Consider the following 23,779-nt stretch of genomic DNA (forward strand, 5'->3'; position numbering starts at 1 on the left):
AGCAGAGGCTGATTTGACTGGCCCTCCTCCAGAGCAGAGGCTGGGTGCTGGTTGACTGGCTCTCCTCCAGAGCAGAGGCTGGGTGCTGGTTGACTGGCCCTCCTCCAGAGCAGAGGCTGGGTGCTGCTTGACTGGCCCTCCTCCAGAGCAGAGGCTGGGTGCTGGTTGACTGGCCCTCCTCCAGAGCAGAGGCTGATTTGACTGGCCCTCCTCCAGAGCAGAGGCTGGTTGACTGGCCCTACTCCAGAGCAGAGGCTGGGTGCTGGTTGACTGGCCCTCCTCCAGAGCAGAGGCTGGGTGCTGCTTGACTGGCCCTCCTCCAGAGCAGAGGCTGATTTGACTGGCCCTCCTCCAGAGCAGAGGCTGGTTGACTGGCCCTCATCCAGAGCAGAGGCTGATTTGACTGGCCCTCCTCCAGAGCAGAGGCTGGGTGCTGGTTGACTGGCCCTCCTCCAGAGCAGAGGCTGATTTGACTGGCCCTCCTCCAGAGCAGAGGCTGGTTGACTGGCCCTACTCCAGAGCAGAGGCTGGGTGCTGCTTGACTGGCCCTCCTCCAGAGCAGAGGCTGATTTGACTGGCCCTCCTCCAGAGCAGAGGCTGGGTGCTGGTTGACTGGCCCTCCTCCAGAGCAGAGGCTGGGTGCTGGTTGACTGGCCCTCCTCCAGAGCAGAGGCTGGGTGCTGCTTGACTGGCCCTCCTCCAGAGCAGAGGCTGGGTGCTGCTTGACTGGCCCTCCTCCAGAGCAGAGGCTGGGTGCTGGTTGACTGGCCCTCCTCCAGAGCAGAGGCTGGGTGCTGCTTGACTGGCCCTCCTCCAGAGCAGAGGCTGGTTGACTGGCCCTCATCCAGAGCAGAGGCTGGGTGCTGGTTGACTGGCCCTCCTCCAGAGCAGAGGCTGATTTGACTGGCCCTCCTCCAGAGCAGAGGCTGGTTGACTGGCCCTACTCCAGAGCAGAGGCTGGGTGCTGGTTGACTGGCCCTCCTCCAGAGCAGAGGCTGATTTGACTGGCCCTCCTCCAGAGCAGAGGCTGATTTGACTGGCCCTCCTCCAGAGCAGAGGCTGGTTGACTGGCCCTACTCCAGAGCAGAGGCTGGGTGCTAGTTGACCGGCCCTCCTCCAGAGCAGAGGCTGGGTGCTGGGGATCACTGTGAGTCACCATGCTCCCCCAGGCCTGCTAGCACAGCATCCCATTCTCCTACCTACAGTACAGCCTCCACTCTGAATAATTGAACAGAGCAGAGGGGGAAGGAAGAGGCAAGATGGAGAGAGGATCACCTCCATTAACAGATGCCAGGAAATTGGTGCTCTGTGTGTGTGTGCGTGTGTGTGTGTATACAGTATGTGTGCACTGTGTGTATGTAAAGCAGTAACGCTGATTGAGCGGGCATGATCAAAGAAGAGTGGTTCCTCGAAACCGCTGCCTCTTCCCCATGAGACATTTAATTTATTCATGTTGTGTACACTAACACCGCTCCCTCATTTAGACCGACAGAAAGCCCTGTCTGTCTCTCTGTCTCTGTCTCTGTCTCTGTCTCTGTGTCTGTCTGTCTACAGTTAACCACACTGCATTGTGGCTCAGGTGGGCCTCTAGAAGGAGACCCTGTAGAAGCGATGAGTCATAGAGACCTTTTTGGGCTCATACAATGTCTTGACATTTCTACCTACGGATCCAATTAAAACGTGTGCAGTCATAAAAATTGGATTACTTGGTATTCTTGATTGCAGCATTTTCCAGGTATCTTTGCATATTTCACACTATGTGATGATAAATAAGCCTGTGGATAAGATCAAGCTTGACACACAAAATGTCTTAGTGATTCTGTTTTAGGTTTTCCAGAACTTCTAGTAGGTGGATTCACAGATGTTGTCCTTATTCCCTCCTGATTCCAGGAATCTTTCAACCAGGATTTAGTGAGATAGTGTGTACCATGGTAACACACTGCCTATGCGAGCTGTCTGTCTGTCTCCATGCCCGGTCTGTCTGCAACTCCCTCTCTAATTCCAGGAAATGTTAGACATTGTAATATAGCTCAGCCCTGCGCCCAAGTATAGCCCTTTCCTCATGTGTCATCATCTCTCATTGACTTTTATAGGCTGAGAGGAGATCTGGTCTGTCCCATGTATGGCTGATGATGCCATTGTTATTATTTCTGAATCTCAAGAGGCGAAGAAGCAATTCCAGCTTTACACCATGTCCTCCTTTTTGCATAGTTTTCCCATTTGCGCAGGATTAAAGATACTGAAAATCTTGTTTCCGTTGCTGTGTGTGTGTGTGTGTGTGTGTGTGTGTGTGTGTGTGTGTGTGTGTGTGGTAGAGGTGATGATTGTGGGTATGGAGGAGGAGGGGGGTGCAGCAGTAACCTATTTGCATCTCCCCTCCATCCCTCATTTCATAGGCAGATTACAATCCTCTTATCGGTATGGATCAGTATTTGTCAACGTATTTACATATAAACTCAGCAAAAAAACAAACATCCCTTTTTCAGGACCCTGTCTTTCGAAGATAATAAAAATCCAAATAACTTCACAGATCTTCATTGTAAAGGGTTTAAACACTGTTTCCCATGCTTGTTCAATTAATCATAAACAATTAATGAACCTGCACATGGGAACGGTCGTTAAGACACTAACAGCTGACAGACGGTAGGCAATTAAGGTCACAGTTATGTAAACTTAGGACACTAAAGAGGCCTTTCTACTGACTCTGAAAACACCAAAAGAAAGATGCCCAGGGTCCCTGCTCATCTGCGTGAACGTGCCTTAGGCATGCTGCAAGGAGGCATGAGCACTGCAGATTTGGCTAGGGCAATAAATTGCAATGTCTGTACTGTGAGATGCCTAAGACAGCGCTGCAGGGAGACAGGACGGACAGCTGATCGTCCTCGCAGTGGCAGACCACGTGTAACAACACCTGCACAGGATCAGTACATCCGAACATCACACCTGCGGGACAGGTACAGGATGGCAACAACAACTGTTCGAGTTTCACAAACCAACTGTCGCTGGACCAGACAGGACTGACAAAAAGTGCTCTTCCCTGACGAGTCGCGGTTTTGTCTCACCAGGGGGGATGGTCGGATTTGCGTTTATCGTCGAAGGAATGAGCGCTACACCGAGGCCTGTACTCTGGAGCGGGATCGATTTGGAGGTGGAGGGTCCGTCATGGTCTGGGGCGATGTGTGACAGCATCATCGGACTGAGCTTGTTGTCATTGCAGGCAATCTCAAAGCTGTGTGTTACAGGGAAGACATCCTCCTCCCTCATGTGGTACCCTTCCTGAAGGCTCATCCTGACATGACCCTCCAGGATGACAATGCCACCAGCCATACTGCTCATTCTGTGCGTGATTTTCTGCATGACAGGAATGTCAGTGTTCTGCCATGGCCAGCGAAGAGCCCGGATCTAAATCCCATTGAGCACATCTGGGACCTGTTGGATTGGAGGGTGAGGGCTAGGACCATTCCCCCCAGAAATGTCCGGGAACTTGCAGGTGCCTTGGTGGAAGAGTGGGGTAACATCTCACAGCAAGAACTGGCAAATCTGGTGCAGTCCATGAGGAGGAGATGCACTGCAGTACTTAATGCAGCCACACCAGATACTGACTGTTACTTTTGATTTTGACCCCCCCCCCCAGTTTGTCTCAGTTGTTCAATCTTATGTTCATACAAATATTAACACATGTTAAGTTTTCTGAAAATAAACGCAGTTGACAGTGAGAGGGCGTTTCTCTTTGTGCTGAGTTTATGTAGGTGCATATTTTTTTAATATTTTTAATATTTTTATTTCACCTTTATTTAACCAGGTAGGCAAGTTGAGAACAAGTTCTCATTTACAATTGCGACCTGGCCAAGATAAAGCAAAGCAGTTCGACACATACAACAACACAGAGTTACACATGGAGATAAACAAACATACAGTCAATAATACAGTAGAAAAATAAGTCTATATACAATGTGAGCAAATGAGGTGAGATAAGGGAGGTAAAGGCAAAAAAAGGCCATAGTGGCCAGTGAGCTGAGATTAGGGGGGACTTTACCTAGCAGGGTCTTGTAGATGACCTGGAGCCAGTGGGTTTGGCGACGAGTATGAAGCGAGGGCCAGCCAACGAGAGTGTACAGGTCGCAGTGGTGGGTAGTATATGGGGCTTTGGTGACAAAACGGATGGCACTGTGATAGACTGCATCCAGTTTATTGAGTAGGGTATTGGAGGCTATTTTGTAAATGACATCGCCGAAGTCGAGGATCGGTAGGATGGTCAGTTTTACGAGGGTATGTTTGGCAGCATGAGTGAAGGATGCTTTGTTGCGAAATAGGAAACCAATTCTAGATTTAACTTTGGATTGGAGATGTTTGATGTGAGTCTGGAAGGAGAGCTTACAGTCTAACCAGACATCCAGGTATTTGTAGTTGTCCACATATTCTAAGTAAGATATGTGCACATTCAATTGTGCATTTGTGTGTCATTCATTGCATGCCTCCTATCTCTGAATCCTCAGATATCACTATGTATGAAAGGACTATGAATGGAGTTTCCTAACTGCTGTCCTCTCTCCTCTCCAGGTGCCCCTGGCTGACCAACACAATCTCCCCCGCCGTGCCTTTCTACAATGGCGTCGTCTTCCTCTTTGTGCTGGCCAACTTCAGCATGGCTACCTTCATGGACCCTGGAGTCTTCCCCAAAGGTCAGTTCCCTTTTACTACTGAAAGTGTCTGTATGAGATGAATGGGTCTCTCTCTGTCTTTATGTCTGTCTGTCTTTCACTCTCTCTCTGTCCGCGTCTTTTCAGTACCCATTAGCCCACAACGCCTGTTTTAGCTAATAACTGGACCCTCTCTGCACCATGCTATGCATGACTTACAGGCCTGTGACCAGGCGACCAAGCCCTGGTCGAGGTTACGAGGCCAACTGCTGCTGCCTTAGAAAAAAGACTGGCAGTACTTGATGTTAGTCAGCTGTTAGTAACGGTAAAGAAAGGGAAACGCTGTGTGTGTGTCGTTCACTCTCCTGGGGGATGGCCCGGCCCCTATGTTTAGTAATGATTGTTGAATGTGGTCCATTTACACCTTATGGTTGTAACATGCTTGTAACATAATAAGCTCCGAACTTTAATAACTACTTGTCCCCCCATAAACAGGTAATAATCGTTACAGCACATATGACACAGCCAGGTTCATGTATCTTCCTGAAGTGATCTCTCCTTATTGTGGTTGTTGTGGAGATGGAGTGGAGAGCTGCAGTAGTTTTATAGTTTTAAGTTGCTGTAGTTTTATAGAGAGAGAGTGTTATAGAGGGAAATGCATGCCCACTATATTGAGATGCCTGTGGCCACATGGATAATCCTACTGCTCCTGCTTCCACACACTGTATCTGTGTGGGGAGAAACAAACTGCAGTTAAATCCCTGCTTCTAAGAGCGGTATGGGCTCAGGGGTATATTTCGTAGATCCTACCCTGTCAATACAATCCTCATGAGCTGTCATCACTGCTGTAGAGAGCTAGGCTGTATCTGACAGTTTATTCCTTTCTCTTCAATTGGTGTAAATCTGTGTATGACGTACAGTACCAGTCAAAAGTATGTTATTACATTGTAGAATAATAGTGAAGACATGAAAACTATGAAATAACACATATGGAATCATGTAGTAACCAAAAAAAGTGTTAAACAATTGTTCTACAATGTAGAAAATAGTAACAATAAAGAAAAACCCTTGAATGAGTAGGTGTGTCCATACTTTTGACTGGTACTGTATATACAGTGAATGTGACCACCAGGTTCAAATGTAAAGGCTTCTATTGTTCTGTAATGTAAAGCCTTGACAGCCTTGAAATGTAAAGGCGTATATTGTGTATTGGATGATAAAGCCTCGTTTTTAAAGAGCAGACTGCAGGGGAGATGTTTACATTCAGTTTCCCAGTCAGTTACCTTTTAAATCTATTTGAAGAGTCTGAAAACTCATAACAACCGTGAAGTCTCTCAGTAGGATTGTGTGTGTGTGTGTGTGGTTGTTCCAAGTGTACGAATCCCATGACGATCATCCTTCAGGTTGAATGGGCTCTTTGATGAACTGAAAGACATCCCATTTTATTTCCTATCTTGCTCCAGAGCAATACACTTCACATAGAAATATTGTCAAGTGGCCCATTGTGCAAAGATCTACAAAAACTCTGGAAATGTACTCGTTCAGAAAGACAGTGGCAGTCCAATGAGAAGGGTGTGCAGTTGATGTGATAATTTTTTTGTCATCCATCCAAATGCAGGCCCTCTGGGCTTTAACCATTACTGTGTAATGGTTAAACACATCCAACCAACCCTTACACTCAAACTTACGTGTGTGTGTGTGTGTGTGTGTGTGTGTGTGTGTGTGTGTGTGTGTGTGAGTGTGTGTGTGTGTGTGTATATATATATATATATATATATATATATATATATTGCTCAAAAAAATAAAGGGAACACTTAAACAACACAATGTAACTCCAAGTCAATCACACTTCTGTGAAATCAAACTGTCCACTTAGGAAGCAACACTGATTGACAATAAATTTCACATGCTGTTGTGCAAATGGAATAGACAACAGGTGGAAATTATAGGCAATTAGCAAGACACCCCCAATAAAAGAGTGGTTCTGCAGGTGGTGACCACAGACAACTTCTCAGTTCCTATGCTTCCTGGCTGATGTTTTGGTCACTTTTGAATGCTGGCGGTTCTTTCACTCTAGTGGTAGCATGAGACGGAGTCTACAACTCACACAAGTGGCTCAGGTAGTGCAGCTCATCCAGGATGGCACATCAATGCGAGCTGTGGCAAGAAGGTTTGCTGTGTCTGTCAGCGTAGTGTCCAGAGCATGGAGGCGCTACCAGGAGACAGGCCAGTACATCAGGAGACGTGGAGGAGGCCGTAGGAGGGCAACAACCCAGCAGCAGGACCGCTACCTCCGCCTTTGTGCAAGGAGGAGCAGGAGGAGCACTGCCAGAGCCCTGCAAAATGACCTCCAGCAGGCCATAAATGTGCATGTGTCTGCTCAAACGGTCAGAAACAGACTCCATGAGGGTGGTATGAGGGCCTGACGTCCACAGGTGGGGGTTGTGCTTACAGCCCAACACCGTGCAGGACGTTTGGCATTTGCCAGAGAACACCATGATTGGCAAATTTGCCACTGGCGCCCTGTGCTCTTCACAGATGAAAGCAGGTTCACACTGAGCACATGTGACAGACGTAACAGAGTCTGGAGACACCGTGGGGAACGTTCTGCTGCCTGCAACATCCTCCAGCATGACCGGTTTGGCGGTGGGTCAGTCATGGTGTGGGGTGGCATTTCTTTGGGGGGCCGCACAGCCCTCCATGTGCTCACCAGAGGTAGCCTGACTGCCATTAGGTACCGAGATGAGATCCTCAGACCCCTTGTGAGACCATATGCTGGTGCGGTTTGCCCTGGGTTCCTCCTAATGCAAGACAATGCTAGACCTCATGTGGCTGGAGTGTGTCAGCAGTTCCTGCAAGAGGAAGGCATTGATGCTATGGACTGGCCAGCCCGTTCCCCAGACCTGAATCCAATTGAGCACATCTGGGACATCATGTCTCGCTCCATCCACCAACGCCACGTTGCACCACAGACTGTCCAGGAGTTGGCGGATGCTTTAGTCCAGGTCTGGGAGGAGATCCCTCAGGAGACCATCCGCCACCTCATCAGGAGCATGCCCAAGCGTTGTAGGGAGGTCATACAGGCACGTAGAGGCCACACACACTACTGAGCCTCATTTTGACTTGTTTTAAGGACATTACATCAAGGTTGGATCAGCCTGTAGTGTGGTTTTCCACTTTAATTTTGTGTGACTCCAAATCCAGACCTCCATGGGTTGATAAATTGGATTTCCATTGATTATTTTGTGTGATTTTGTTGTCAGCACATTCAACTATGTAAAGAAAAGATTATTTCATTCATTCAGATCTAGGATGTGTTATTTTAGTGTTGCCTTTATTTTTTGAGCAGTGTATATACACACACAGTGAGGGAAAAAATGATTTGGTCCCCTGCTGATTTTGTACGTTTGCCCACTATAATTGTAATGCTAGGTTTATTTGAACAGTGAGAGACAGAATAACAACAAAAAAATCCAGAAAAAACGCATATCAAAAATGTTATAAAATGATTTGCATTTTAATGAGGGAAATAAGTATTTGACCCCTCTGCAAAACATGACTTAGTACTTGGTGGCAAAACCCTTGTTGGCAATCACAGAGGTCAGATGGTTCTTGTAGTTGGCCACCAGGTTTGCACACATCTCAGGAGGGATTTTGTCCCACTCCTCTTTGCAGATCTTCTCCAAGTCATTAAGGTTTCGAGGCTGACGTTTGGCAACTCGAACCTTCAGGTCCCTCCACAGATTTTCTATGGGATTAAGGTCTGGAGACTGGCTAGGCCACTCCAGGACCTTAATGTGCTTCTTCTTGAGCCACTCCTTTGTTGCCTTGGCCGTGTGTTTTGGGTCATTGTCATGCTGGAATACCCATCCACGACCCATTTTCAATGCCCTGGCTGAGGGAAGGAGGTTCTCACCCAAGATTTGACGGTACATGGCTCCGTCCATCGTCCCTTTGATGCGGTGAAGTTGTCCTGTCCCCTTAGCAGAAAAACACCCCCAAAGCATAATGTTTCCACCTCCATGTTTGACGGTGGGGATGGTGTTCTTGGGGTCATAGGCCGCATTCCTCCTCCTCCAAACACGGCGAGTTGAGTTGATGCCAAAGAGCTCCATTTTGGTCTCATCTGACCACAACACTTTCACCCAGCTGTCCTCTGAATCATTCAGATGTTTATTGGTAAACTTCAGGCGGGCATGTATATGTGCTTTCTTGAGCAGGGGGACCTCGCGGGCGCTGCAGGATTTCAGTCCTTCACGGCGTAGTGTGTTACCAATTGTTTTCTTGGTGACTATGGTCCCAGCTGCATTGAGATCATTGACAAGATCCTCCCGTGTAGTTCTGGGCTGATTCCTCACCGTTCTCATGATCATTGCAACTCCACGAGGTGAGATCTTGCATGGAGCCCCAGGCCGAGGGAGATTGACAGTTATTTTGTGTTTCTTCCATTTGCGAATAATCGCACCAACTGTTGTCACCTTCTCACCAAGCTGCTTGGCGATGGTCTTGTAGCCCATTCCAGCCTTGTGTAGGTCTACAATCTTGTCCCTGACATCCTTGGAGAGCTCTTTGGTCTTGGCCATGCTGGAGAGTTTGGAATCTGATTGATTGCTTCTGTGGACAGGTGTCTTTTATACAGGTAACAAACTGAGATTAGGAGCACTCCCTTTAAGAGTGTGCTCCTAATCTCAGCTCGTTACCTGTATAAAAGACACCTGGGAGACAGAAATCTTTCTGATTGAGAGGGGGTCAAATACTTATTTCCCTCATTAAAATGCAAATCAATTTATAACATTTTTGACATGCGTTTTTCTGGATTTTTTTGTTATTCTGTCTCACTGTTCAAATAAACCTACCATTTTAAAATTATAGACTGATAATTTCTTTGTCAGTGGGCAAACGTACAAAATCAGCAGGGGATCAAATACTTTTTTCCCTCACTGTGTGTGTATATATATATATATATATATATATATATATATATATATATATATATATATATATATATATATATATATATATATATATATATATATACATACATACATACATACATACATACATACATACATACATACATACATACATACATATATATATATATATATATATATATATATATATATATATATATATATATATATATATATATATATATATATATATATATATATATATATATATATATATATATATATATATATATATACACACATACATATATACACATACATGCATGCATGCATATACACACACAGAGTCAACACTGCTGTTCTATTATATACTATTGATTCCACTGCCCATTTTATATTTGTAAATCCAGTCCATTATTACTATGCATACTACCTCTTCTATCACTTCTTCTACTTGTTATTTTTCACTTGACTCTTTTCATTGTTATTATTGATTCATGTTCTGCATTGTTGAGGGAGCTAGCACCTTTATACCTGCTGTAAACTGTGTATTTAATTTAGATTTGATGCCAAAGATGTGGGCTACAAAATGCATATTGTTTATAAAATGTAAATTTGTACAGACAGCTAACCATGGGAGTTAGCTTAATTTAAGTCTACCTCCTGTTGCCCTTGTCAAATGGAATCATAAATTAGATTGTGTGTGTGTACTTGCCTGCTAACGTGATCTCTCCCCTTGTGACAGCGGATGAGGATGAGGACAAGGACGATGATTTCCGGGCACCTCTCTACAAGAATGTAGAGATCAAAGGAATTCAGGTCCGGATGAAATGGTGTGCCACCTGTCACTTCTACAGACCGCCCCGCTGCTCTCACTGCAGTGTGTGTGACAACTGTGTGGAGGTAAGACTGACACTGACAGACACAGACCGACAGACACCACACTCTAGTCCATTTGTCAGCTGTTGACATTTCAATGTGGTGTTAGCCTTGTTTCTATGTGTGACCTCTACGGTTGACTGATGGTATGTGTTCACAGATAAGACCTGTCAACATACTGTGAACAATGTTATTCCTTATTGGATTGCAATCATGTTTTACACCACATCCAAGCAACATTCAGTAAAACAGAAGATTGGTTTCATAACTTTGTTTTTCCCATTTGAAGCCCCACTCTCCAGCTGTGTTGCTCTCCCAGTAGCCTACTGATGCGGCTGTGCCTACCGCTCTTTCATGTACAGTCTATCTCTCCATGAAAGAGTTGAAATCTGACTTTGAACTGAAGGTTGTGAGGCAGCCTCCTATATTTCAGTCAAACTACTTACGCTGGTTCTGTGTTCTTCAGTAGACGCTCAACCACAATCAAAAACAAAGTCAGCTAAAGTACAGTAGATGTTTCTAAAAACTCTAGAAATCTGACATATGCAATTAGAGATGATGGACTTGATTGAAACATCTCTGTGGAGTGTGTGAATACACTGAAGAGCTTTTATCATGTAGTATGATCCTGTTAATCTCCACTCTACCCGATGACCATCTCCTAACACCCTCTCTCTCTCTGTCCCTTCCCAGGACTTTGACCACCACTGCCCCTGGGTGAACAACTGTATCTCTCCACCATCCTAAACACCCATCTCTCACTCTCTCCTCAGGACTTTGACCACCACTGCCCCTGGGTGAACAACTGTATCGGACGCAGGAACTACCGTTACTTCTTCCTGTTCCTGCTGTCGCTAAGCATCCACATGGTGGGCGTGTTCTCCTTCGGCCTGCTGTTCGTGCTGCACCACATGGAGCAGCTGGGCACGCTGCACACCACCGTCACGTATCCTTCCACACTGACGCCAGCCGGGTCTCATTTCACCTTCTATTGTATCAAAACTAGGGCCTTTTGTGTTCTGTTCTGAAGGCCCTGGGGAAAAGTGTGTCTGAGCATTAAAATGGACCACCAGAATGGACCCCGCTCATTTTCTATGGGTTGACAATCACATCCTTGCGGGTGGATTGTGATAATGTTTGATTGCTGTATAGAGAAAATAAAATAGTTGTCTGAATGGCTCCGTGGCAGCCATAACGTTGTTGGTGGCAGCGCTGGTTGGTTTGCAGCTGCAAAAATGGCTCCTAACAACGTTGCGCTCTCCTTTACTACGTATATCAAGTCTAGTGGTGATGTGTATAGCAGGGCTCTTCTTCATTCCAGTCATGGGCCTGACAGGCTTCCATATGGTCCTTGTCGCCAGAGGTCGCACCACTAACGAACAGGTGAGAAGGGGCCCAGCTAAGAGCGGCTTAACCAGACACACACACACACTCACAAACATACAGTACGTTCTATCATGTATCACACAGGACACAATATCAGCATTGCAGCTTCACTTGCCAACTCAAATCTGCTAGCTAGTTCTAGCTGTGTGTGTGTTCAGGCCTTGCGTCTTCCCCCATTCTAACAAAGCCTTCTGTTCCTCAGGTGACGGGCAAGTTCCGTGGAGGAGTAAATCCCTTCACGCGGGGTTGCTGTGGCAACATCAAGTATGTCCTGTGTGCTCCTCTGGCGCCCAGGTAAGGAGGACATGGTTTCCAACTGTAGGTCAGGGGGTGTGTGTGGTGGGAGCCGGATAGACGGGCAATAAAAAGTCAGCGGTCACAATTGGCCCAGCGTCGTCCGGGTTAGGGGATGGTTTGGCCGGGGGGGCTTTACTTGGCTCATTGCGCTCTAGCGACTCCTTGTTGCAGGCCGGGTGCCTGCAGTCTGACTCCCGGTCGTCAGTTGAACGGTGTTTCCTCCGACACATTGGTGCATCTGGCTTCCGGGTTAAGCGAGCAGGAGGACACATGACTAGACCTTCACCTCTCCCGAGCCTGTTAGGGAGTTGCAGCAATGAGACAAGATCGTAATCATGAAATTGGGGAGAAAAATATAAATGTTTTTAAAAAAGCTCAGCGGTAACCAAGACTGAGGGGGTTGCCATGGTACCTGTTCTGCTGTAGTCATTCTGAGTAGACTGCTGAGATAGAACTGCAGCAATGTCCAAGTAGGTGGGTGGGTGAGTGAGTGGGTGGGTGGGTGGGTGGGTGTGTTCTGCCTGAAGGAAGCCACCTATACCCCCAGAGGAAGGCAGATGGCTGGGAGAACTGAATCACACAACAGTTAAGGGGAAATCAAGCACAGCACAAACACACATTCAGCAGCCAGACCCCAGAGCCTGATTTAAAGAGAGCTTTTGGGAGATATTACACTGCTAAAATTAACAGTATACATAGACAATACCCAGGTGGGGACTGAAACGGTTTTATTATAGTCATCATCCACCATTGAATTTGCCCCATACTCCCATATAGCAGGTGGAGGAACCAGTCTTGCCAAATCCTATGTCATTGTCACCTGACAATAACACAGGAGTTGGCAAGACAGTACAAACAGATCTGGGACTAACTCTCATACGATGAGTCGTCTCTCCTCTCCTCTATACAGGTACAATGGTGTAGACCCCAGGAAGAAGCCCCCTGTCTCTATCCAGCCCCCCTTCATCAGACCAGACCTCTCTGACAGACAGATTAGCATCAAGGTCAGCAACAACGGGATCCACACCAGTGTCCTCCAGTCTAAAGTAAGCTTCAGTACATTCAGTAGATACAACAGTCATATTTCTAGTTCCATGTCCTATTCCTGGTTTTATTCCCAGTCCTGTTATCTATATTTCACCTAGCCATCTTTCTAGTCCTCTTCAACTGTACTATTCCCAGCCAGTCCCTTTACCTAACCCTGTCCCCCAGTCATATCCCTTGGCCTATCCCTGGTTCTGTTCCTCCACCTGCTGTTCCTTTTAAGACCACTTTTAACCCCTCGTCATCTCCCCTGTCCAGTCCAAGATCAGTCTGGATGGCCTGGCCGTGGATGACAAAGGCCTAGACACCCAGCCTCCTCTACCTCCCAAAGCAGACCGTTACAACCAGCTGAAGAGCCAGCTGACGTCCAGCGAAGGTAATAATGGGCAATCTATGCAAAGTCATTGCGTTCCTCCTCTCTCTCTCCACTCCCTTCTCTCTCTCTCAATTCAATTCAAGGGGCTTTATTGGCATGGGAAACATATGTTAACATTGCCAAAGCAGGTGAGGTAGGTAGTATACAAAAGTGAAATAAACAATAAAAATGAACAGTAAACATTACACTCACAGAAGTTCCAAAAGAATAAAGACATTACAAATGTCATATTATGTATATATACAGTGTTGTAACGATGTACAAATGGTTAAAGTACAAAAGGGAAAATAATAAGCATAAATATGGGTTATATTTACAATGGTGTCTGTTCTTCACTGGTTGACCTTTTGTTGTGGCAACAGGTCACAAATCTTGCTGCTGTGATGGCACACTGTGGTATTTCACCCAGTAGATATGGGAGTTTATCAAAATTGGGTTTGTTTTTGAATATTTCGTGGATCTGTGTAATCTGAGGGAAATATGTGTCTCTAATATGGTCATACATTGGGCAGGAGGTTAGGAAGTGCAGCTCAGTTTCCACCTCATTTTGTGGGCAGTGTGCACATAGGCAGACCTGGCTCTCGAGAAGACGGGCTATGGCGACCTTTCTCAATAGCAAGGCTATGCTCACTGAGTCTGTACATAGTCAAAGCTTTCCTTAAGTTTGGGTCAGTCACAGTGGTCAGGTATTCTGCCGCTGTATACTCTCTGTTTAGGGCCAAATAGCATTCTATTTTGTGAATACGTGGTCTGTCATACGGTAATTTGGTAAAAAGCCAATTTGACATTTGCTCAGTACATTGTTTTCACTTAGGAAATGTACAAGTCTGTTGTTAATGATAATGCAGAGGATTTTCCCAAGGTTGCTGTTGATGCATATCCTACGGTAGTTATTGGGGTCAAATTTGTCTCCATTTTTGTGGATTGGGGTGATCAGTCCTTGGTTCCAAATATTGGGGAAGATGCCAGAGCTAAGGATGATGTTAAAGAGTTTTAGTATAGCCAATTGGAATTTGTTGTCTGTATATTTGATCATTTCATTGAGGATACCATCAACACCACATGCCTTTTTGGGTTGGATGGTTTTTATTTTGTCCTGTAGCTCATTCAAGGTAATTGGAGAATCCAGTGGGTTCTGGTAGTCTTTATTAGTTGATTCTAAGATTTGTATTTGATAATGTATTTGTTTTTGCTGTTTGTTCTTTGTTCTAAGATTTGTATTTGATCATGTATTTGTTTTTGCTGTTTGTTCTTTGTTATAGAGCCAAAAAGATTGGAGAAGTGGTTTACCCATACATCTCCATTTTGGATAGATAATTCTTTGTGTTGTTGTTTGTTTAGTGTTTTGCAATTTTCCCAGAAGTGGTTAGAGTCTATGGATTCTTCAATAACATTGAGCTGATTTCTGATGTGCTGTTCCTTCTTTTTCCGTAGTGTATTTCTGTATTGTTTTAGTGATTCACCATAGTGAAGGCGTGGACTTAGGTTTTCCAGGTCTCTATGTTTTTGGTTGGACACGTTTCTCAATTTCTTTCTTAGATTTTGTCATTGTTGTTCATTTTCTTTGGTTTTCTATTTGAGATTTTTAGATTTGATAGGGAAGCTGAGAGGTCAAATATACTGTTAAGATTTTCTACTGCCAAGTTTACACCTTCACTATTACAGTGGAACGTTTTATCAAGATAGTTGTCTAAAAGGGATTGAATGTGTTGCCTAATTTTTTGGGGGTAGGTTTCCAAACTACATTCCTCCCATCTACAGCATTTCTTAATATTACTCAGTTCCTTTGGCTTTGATGCCTCATGATTGAGTATTGCTCTGTTCAAGTAGACTGTAATTTTGCTGTGGTCTGACAGGGGTGTCAGTGGGCTGACTGTGAACGCTCTGAGAGACTCTGGGTTGAGGTCAGTGATAAAATAGTCTACAGTACTACTGCCATAGAGATGAGCTATAGGTGTACATACCATAGGAGTCCCCTTGAAGCCTACTGTACCATTGACTATGTACATACCCAGCGTGCGACAGAGCTGCAGGAGTTGTGACCCGTATTTGTTGGTTATGTTGTCATAGTTGTGGCTAGGAGGGCATATGGGGGAGGGAATGCTGTCACCTCCAGGTAACTGTTTGTCCCCCTGAGTGCTGAGGGTGTCAGGTTCTTGTCCAGTTCTGGCATTTAGGTCTCCACAGACTAGTACATGTCCCTGGGCCTGAAATGGTTGATTTCCCCCTCCAGGATGGAGAAGCTGTCTTCATTAAAGTATGGGGATTCTAGTGGGGGGATATAAGTAGCACACAGGAGGACATTTTTCTCTTTTAAGATCATCTCCTTTTGAATTTCTAACGAAATGTAAAATGTTCCTGTTTTGATTAATTTAATGGAGTGAGTTAGGTCTGCTCTACCAAATTAGCATACCCCCTGAGTCCCTTCCCTGTTTCACACCTGGTAGTTTAGTGGATGTGACTACCAGCTCTCTGTAACCTAGAGGGCAACCAGTGGGTCCATCTCCTCTATACCAGGTTTCTTGAAGGATAACAATGTCTGTATTTCCGATTTATTTAATGAAGTCCAGTTTCCTGCTCTTTAGGCCAAAGGCAGATGACCTCAGGCCTCGGATATTCCAGGATGAGATAGTGAAGGCTTTGGGTTCCATAAAGTGTTCAATGTTGTTGGTCATGTGGTTTGGCCTCAGACCAGTAAGTGTGAGCAGAGCCTGCTGAGCATCTGGTACATGCCATTGGCTTGGGCTAGTGTAAGAGTGGGGGTTGGGCCTGTTTGCCCACTCACGGCCTGGGCATATGTGTGACTTCCATGTTGAGGCCCTCTTTGCAGGGGTGGGGTGCATGGGGCGGGCAGGAGGGGCATAGGTCTGATCTAAGGGGGCCTAAATTGTGTGTGGGCATGGTTGACTTGGGGGGGTGCTGATTGGTTGGGGTGGTGTGTATGTGGCTGGTGGTGTTGTGGTCTGGATGTAGGTCCTCTCGGCGTGGGTCCTCTATGTGTAGGTCCGGGGTGGGGGGGGGTCCCGCAGGTCTGGGAGAGTGTCTCGCTGGTCTGGGCGGGGTGTCTATTGATCTGTTGCTTCTGTGTGAAGTGTTGGGGCTGCGTTTAAGAGCGCTGTCCTTTAGAGTCCGGGCAAAGGTGGGCACTGCTGCCTTGTATAGGTGGACCTGGTCATAGAGGCTGTTCAAGTACAGGGTGGAGTGGTGGGCCAGGAAAACATTTGGTTTTGAGGCACAGTCATGGGAAATACTTGCGTTTACCCGCTGTATGGTAGCAGGGTGGAAGTCTTTTCGTGGTAGCAGGGTGGAGATAAACACTTGTGCGTTGTGGAAAGTAGAAGAAGCTTTTTCAATCACTCCCTTCAGTGTTGTGGCCACCCTTTCCTGCTGGGCTCTAAGGTCGTTGGTGCCTGTGTGTATTATTATGTGGCTAGGTGAACCTAGTTGGTCCTCAGACAGAAGGTCTAGGGTGCGCTGGGTGTTTGGACACCAGAGTTTAGGTACTTTTTCCCAAACACAGTGTATTTTTTTCTTGTATATATTTCCCATTTGAGTCCATAAGGAGTACAATCTGTGCCTTGTGTATGTCCTCAGTGGGTGTGGGGGGGGGGGGGGGTTGTCAGGAGGGCTATCAGGGTGGCTGACAGAGTGGGTGCTCAGAGGGGGTGAGATCCCCTGGGCTTGGGGTTCTTCATTTGTCTGTTCTGCCTGATGTCGACACTATGGTCAGGGTCTGGGGTGGACTGTTCTGCCTGATGTCGACACTATGGTCAGGGTCTGGGGTGGACTGTTCTGCCTGATGTCGACACTATGGCCAGGGTCTGGTGTGGACTGTTCTGCCTGATGTCGACACTATGGCCAGGGTCTGGGGTGGACTGTTCTGCCTGATATGGTCAGGGTCTGGGGTGGACTGTTCTGCCTGATGTCGACACTATGGTCAGGGTCTGGGGTGGACTGTTCTGCCTGATGTCAACACTATGGTCAGGGTCTGGGGTGGACTGTTCTGCCTGATATGGTCAGGGTCTGGGGTGGACTGTTCTGCCTGATATGGCCAGGGTTTGGTGTGGACTGTTCTGCCTGATGTCGACACTATGGTCAGGGTCTGGGGTGGACTGTTCTGCCTGATGTCGACACTATGGTCAGGGTCTGGGGTGGACTGTTCTGCCTGATGTCGACACTATGGCCAGGGTCTGGTGTGGACTGTTCTGCCTGATGTCGACACTATGGCCAGGGTCTGGGGTGGACTGTTCTGCCTGATATGGTCAGGGTCTGGGGTGGACTGTTCTGCCTGATGTCGACACTATGGTCAGGGTCTGGGGTGGACTGTTCTGCCTGATGTCAACACTATGGTCAGGGTCTGGGGTGGACTGTTCTGCCTGATATGGTCAGGGTCTGGGGTGGACTGTTCTGCCTGATATGGCCAGGGTTTGGTGTGGACTGTTCTGCCTGATGTCGACACTATGGCCAGGGTCTGGGGTGGACTGTTCTGCCTGATATGGTCAGGGTCTGGGGTGGACTGTTCTGCCTGATGTCGACACTATGGTCAGGGTCTGGGGTGGACTGTTCTGCCTGATGTCAACACTATGGTCAGGGTCTGGTGTGGACTGTTCTGCCTGATGTCGACACTATGGCCAGGGTCTGGGGTGGACTGTTCTGCCTGATATGGTCAGGGTCTGGGGTGGACTGTTCTGCCTGATGTCGACACTATGGATAGGGTCTGGGGTGGACTGTTCTGCCTGATGTCGACACTATGGACAGGGTCTGGGGTGGACTGTTCTGCCTGATGTCGACACTATGGCCAGGGTCTGGGGTGGACTGTTCTGCCTGATGTCGACACTATGGACAGGGTCTGGAGTGGACTGTTCTGCCTGATGTCGACACTATGGCCAGGGTCTGGGGTGGACTGTTCTGCCTGATGTCGACACTATGGACAGGGTCTGGGGTGGACTGTTCTGCCTGATGTCGACACTATGGACAGGGTCTGGGGTGGACTGTTCTGCCTGATGTCGACACTATGGCCAGGGTCTGGGGTGGACTGTTCTGCCTGATGTCGACACTATGGCCAGGGTCTGGGGTGGACTGTTCTGCCTGATATGGTCAGGGTCTGGGGTGGACTGTTCTGCCTGATGTCGACACTATGGCCAGGGTCTGAGGTGGACTGTTCTGCTGTGGTGTCCAGATTTTTGTCGTGGGCTGTCCTGCTGGCTTCTTTGAGGGGGTGGCCACCTCTTTAGTGGGTTGTTCTCTGTCACACGACATACCCTCACCCTCTCCTCCAGCAGCTTGATCCTCTCCTCTAGTGCTCTGTTCTTCTCCTGCTCTTTCTTTTTATATTGTTGAAGTTGTCTCACCACAGTCCAGAGTGCAGATATGTCTCTCTCCACCTCCAGCACTCCGGGTCTGGTTAAGGGGGTGTTGTTGTGCTGGACTGTTGTCTGGGTCTGTGCTGACTGGAGTGTAATCACAGGCTGTTCCAGCTCCACCTGCCTTACCTCCAGCTGGGTAAATGTATCCTTCATTTCAATGGGGGGTAGTACTCTGTGCTGGGAGGTTGACTTTCCGCTTGGGGTTGCTCGTCTGTGGGGTTGTATAATGAAGAGGTCTGGTCTGACCTGCTCGGGGTATCTTTCTCAAGGGAGAGCTTCTCCTGATTCTTTGATTAGGTGAAAGTCCAGCTGAAACTGTTTGGGGTTGCCCTGTACCATTACTGTTCCAGACTTATAGAGATTTATATTAGCTGACTCAGAGTCCTCGTTGTCTAGTATCCTGAGTTTACACCTCTCGTTTACACCACCTCTCTTAACAGAGGGGTAGTGTGCTAATATAGCACTGTGCCATGCCAGGGGATGGTCTGGTTAATATAGCACTGTGCCATGCCAGGGGATGGTCTGGTTAATATAGCACTGTGCCATGCCAGGGGATGGTCTGGTTAATATAGCACTGTGCCATGCCAGGGGATGGTCTGGTTAATATAGCACTGTGCCATGCCAGGGGATGGTCTGGTTAATATAGCACTGTGCCATGCCAGGGGATGGTCTGGTTAATAAAGCACTGTGTGATGCCAGAGGATGGTCTGGTTAATATAGCACTGTGCCATACCAGGGGATGGTTTGGTTAATATAGCACTGTGCCATGCCAGGGGATGGTCTGGTTAATATAGCACTGTGCCATGCCAGGGGATGGTTTGGTTAATATAGCACTGTGCCATGCCAGGGGATGGTCTGGTTAATATAGCACTGTGCCATGCCAAGGGATGGTCTGGTTAATATAGCACTGTGTCATGCCAGGGGATGGTCTGGTTAATATAGCACTGTGCCATGCCAGGGGATGGTTTGGTTAATATAGCACAGTGCCATGCCAGGGGATGGTCTGGTTAATATAGCACTGTGCCATGCCAGGGGATGGTCTGGTTAATATAGTACGGTGCCATGCCAGGGGATGGTCTTGTTAATATAGCACTGTGTCATACCAGGGGATGGTCTGGTTAATATAGCACTGTGTCATACCAGGGGATGGTCTGGTTAATATAGCACTGTGTCATACCAGGGGATGGTCTGGTTAATATAGCACTGTGCCATGCCAGGGGATGGTCTGGTTAATATAGCACTGTGCCATGCCAGGGGATGGTCTGGTTAATATAGCACTGTGCCATGCCAGGGTCTGGTTAATATAGCACTGTGCCATGCCAGTGGGTGGTCTGGTTAATATAGCACTGTGCCATGCCAGGGGATGGTCTGGTTAATATAGCACTGTGCCATGCCAGGGGATGGTCTGGTTAATATAGCACTGTGCCATGCCAGGGGATGGTCTGGTTAATATAGCACTGTGCCATGCCAGGGGATGGTCTGGTTAATATAGCACTGTGCCATGCCAGTGGGTGGTCTGGTTAATATAGCACTGTGCCATGCCAGTGGGTGGTCTGGTTAATATAGCACTGTGCCATGCCAGGGGATGGTCTGGTTAATATAGCACTGTGCCATGCCAGGGGATGGTCTGGTTAATATAGCACTGTGCCATGCCAGTGGGTGGTCTGGTTAATATAGCACTGTGCCATGCCAGTGGGTGGTCTGGTTAATATAGCACTGTGCCATGCCAGTGGGTGGTCTGGTTAATATAGCACTGTGCCATGCCAGTGGGTGGTCTGGTTAATATAGCACTGTGCCATGCCAGGGGATGGTCTGGTTAATATAGCACTGTGCCATGCCAGGGGATGGTCTGGTTAATATAGCACTGTGCCATGCCAGGGGATGGTCTGGTTAATATAGCACTGTGCCATGCCAGGGTCTGGTTAATATAGCACTGTGCCATGCCAGGGGATGGTCTGGTTAATATAGCACTGTGCCAGGGGATGGTCTGGTTAATATAGCACTGTGCCAGTGGGTGGTCTGGTTAATATAGCACTGTGCCAGTGGGTGGTCTGGTTAATATAGCACTGTGCCAGTGGGTGGTCTGGTTAATATAGCACTGTGCCAGTGGGTGGTCTGGTTAATATAGCACTGTGCCATGCCAGGGTCTGGTTAATATAGCACTGTGCCATGCCAGGGGATGGTCTGGTTAATATAGCACTGTGCCAGGGGATGGTCTGGTTAATATAGCACTGTGCCAGGGGATGGTCTGGTTAATATAGCACTGTGCCAGGGGATGGTCTGGTTAATATAGCACTGTGCCAGGGGATGGTCTGGTTAATATAGCACTGTGCCGTGCCAGTGGGTGGTCTGGTTAATATAGCACTGTGCCAGGGGATGGTCTGGTTAATATAGCACTGTGCCATGCCAGGGGATGGTCTGGTTAATATAGCACTGTGCCATGCCAGGGGATGGTCTGGTTAATATAGCACTGTGCCATACCAGGGGATGGTCTGGTTAATATAGCACTGTGCCATGCCAGGGGATGGTCTGGTTAATATAGCACTGTGCCATGCCAGGGGATGGTTTGGTTAATATAGCACAGTGCCATGCCAGGGGATGGTCTGGTTAATATAGCACTGTGCCATGCCAGGGGATGGTCTGGTTAATATAGCACTGTGCCATGCCAGGGGATGGTCTGGTTAATATAGCACTGTGCCATGCCAGGGGATGGTCTGGTTAATATAGCACTGTGCCAGGGGATGGTCTGGTTAATATAGCACTGTGCCATGCCAGGGGATGGTCTGGTTAATATAGCACTGTGCCAGGGGATGGTCTGGTTAATATAGCACTGTGCCATGCCAGGGGATGGTTTGGTTAATATAGCACTGTGCCATGCCAGGGGATGGTCTGGTTAATATAGCACTGTGCCAGGGGATGGTCTGGTTAATATAGCACTGTGCCATGCCAGGGGATGGTCTGGTTAATATAGCACTGTGCCATGCCAGGGGATGGTCTGGTTAATATAGCACTGTGCCATACCAGGGGATGGTCTGGTTAATATAGCACTGTGCCATGCCAGGGGATGGTCTGGTTAATATAGCACTGTGCCATGCCAGGGGATGGTTTGGTTAATATAGCACAGTGCCATGCCAGGGGATGGTCTGGTTAATATAGCACTGTGCCATGCCAGGGGATGGTCTGGTTAATATAGCACTGTGCCATGCCAGGGGATGGTCTGGTTAATATAGCACTGTGCCATGCCAGGGGATGGTCTGGTTAATATAGCACTGTGCCAGGGGATGGTCTGGTTAATATAGCACTGTGCCATGCCAGGGGATGGTCTGGTTAATATAGCACTGTGCCAGGGGATGGTCTGGTTAATATAGCACTGTGCCATGACAGGGGATGGTCTGGTTAATATAGCACTGTGTCATGCCAGGGGATGGTGTGGTTAATACAGCACTGTGCCATGCCAGGGGATGGTTTGGTTAATATAGCACTGTGCCATGCCAGGGGATGGTCTGGTTAATATAGCACTGTGTCATGCCAGGGGATGGTCTGGTTAATATAGCACTGTGCCAGGGGATGGTCTGGTTAATATAGCACTGTGCCATACCAGGGGATGGTCTGGTTAATATAGCACTGTGCCATGACAGGGGATGGTCTGGTTAATATAGCACTGTGCCATGCCAGGGGATGGTCTGGTTAATATAGCACTGTGCCATGCCAGGGGATGGTCTGGTTAATATAGCACTGTGCCGTGCCAGTGGGTGGTCTGGTTAATATAGCACTGTGCCAGGGGATGGTCTGGTTAATATAGCACTGTGCCAGGGGATGGTCTGGTTAATATAGCACTGTGCCATGTCAGGGGATGGTCTGGTTAATATAGCACTGTGCCATGCCAGGGGATGGTTTGGTTAATATAGCACTGTGCCAGGGGATGGTCTGGTTAATATAGCACTGTGCCAGGGGATGGTCTGGTTAATATAGCACTGTGCCATACCAGGGGATGGTCTGGTTAATATAGCACTGTGCCAGGGGATGGTCTGGTTAATATAGCACTGTGTCATGCCAGGGGATGGTCTGGTTAATATAGCACTGTGCCAGGGGATGGTCTGGTTAATATAGCACTGTGCCAGGGGATGGTCTGGTTAATATAGCACTGTGCCATGCCAGGGGATGGTCTGGTTAATATAGCACTGTGCCATGCCAGGGGATGGTCTGGTTAATATAGCACTGTGCCATGCCAGGGGATGGTCTGGTTAATATAGCACTGTGCCATGCCAGGGGATGGTCTGGTTAATATAGCACTGTGCCATGCCAGGGGATGGTCTGGTTAATATAGCACTGTGCCATGCCAGGGGATGGTCTGGTTAATATAGCACTGTGCCAGGGGATGGTCTGGTTAATATAGCACTGTGCCAGGGGATGGTCTGGTTAATATAGCACTGTGCCAGGGGATGGTCTGGTTAATATAGCACTGTGCCATGCCAGGGGATGGTCTGGTTAATATAGCACTGTGCCATGCCAGGGGATGGTCTGGTTAATATAGCACTGTGCCATGCCAGGGGATGGTCTGGTTAATATAGCACTGTGCCATGCCAGGGGATGGTCTGGTTAATATAGCACTGTGCCATGCCAGGGGATGGTCTGGTTAATATAGCACTGTGCCATGCCAGGGTCTGGTTAATATAGCACTGTGCCATGCCAGTGGGTGGTCTGGTTAATATAGCACTGTGCCATGCCAGTGGGTGGTCTGGTTAATATAGCACTGTGCCAGGGGATGGTCTGGTTAATATAGCACTGTACCAGGGGATGGTCTGGTTAATATAGCACTGTACCAGGGGATGGTCTGGTTAATATAGCACTGTGCCAGGGGATGGTCTGGTTAATATA

The 23,779-nt window shown here is 47.6% G+C and overlaps 1 protein-coding gene across 1 annotated transcript in view; it reads left to right on the forward strand.

Moving 5' to 3' along the window:
* LOC115200339 (probable palmitoyltransferase ZDHHC8) overlaps positions 1-23,779 on the forward strand; it is a 106,239-nt gene that overhangs the window by 74,401 nt on the left and 8,059 nt on the right. Inside the window, exons 2-8 of the mRNA XM_029763320.1 lie at positions 4,561-4,682; positions 10,299-10,456; positions 11,206-11,378; positions 11,713-11,815; positions 12,021-12,112; positions 13,026-13,161; positions 13,418-13,535. Of these exons, the coding sequence (XP_029619180.1) occupies positions 4,561-4,682; positions 10,299-10,456; positions 11,206-11,378; positions 11,713-11,815; positions 12,021-12,112; positions 13,026-13,161; positions 13,418-13,535 (902 nt within the window). The remainder of the gene's footprint in view (positions 1-4,560; positions 4,683-10,298; positions 10,457-11,205; positions 11,379-11,712; positions 11,816-12,020; positions 12,113-13,025; positions 13,162-13,417; positions 13,536-23,779) is intronic.

Source organism: Salmo trutta, chromosome 9 (assembly GCF_901001165.1).
Source record: "Salmo trutta chromosome 9, fSalTru1.1, whole genome shotgun sequence".
Taxonomy (NCBI): Eukaryota; Metazoa; Chordata; class Actinopteri; order Salmoniformes; family Salmonidae; genus Salmo; species Salmo trutta.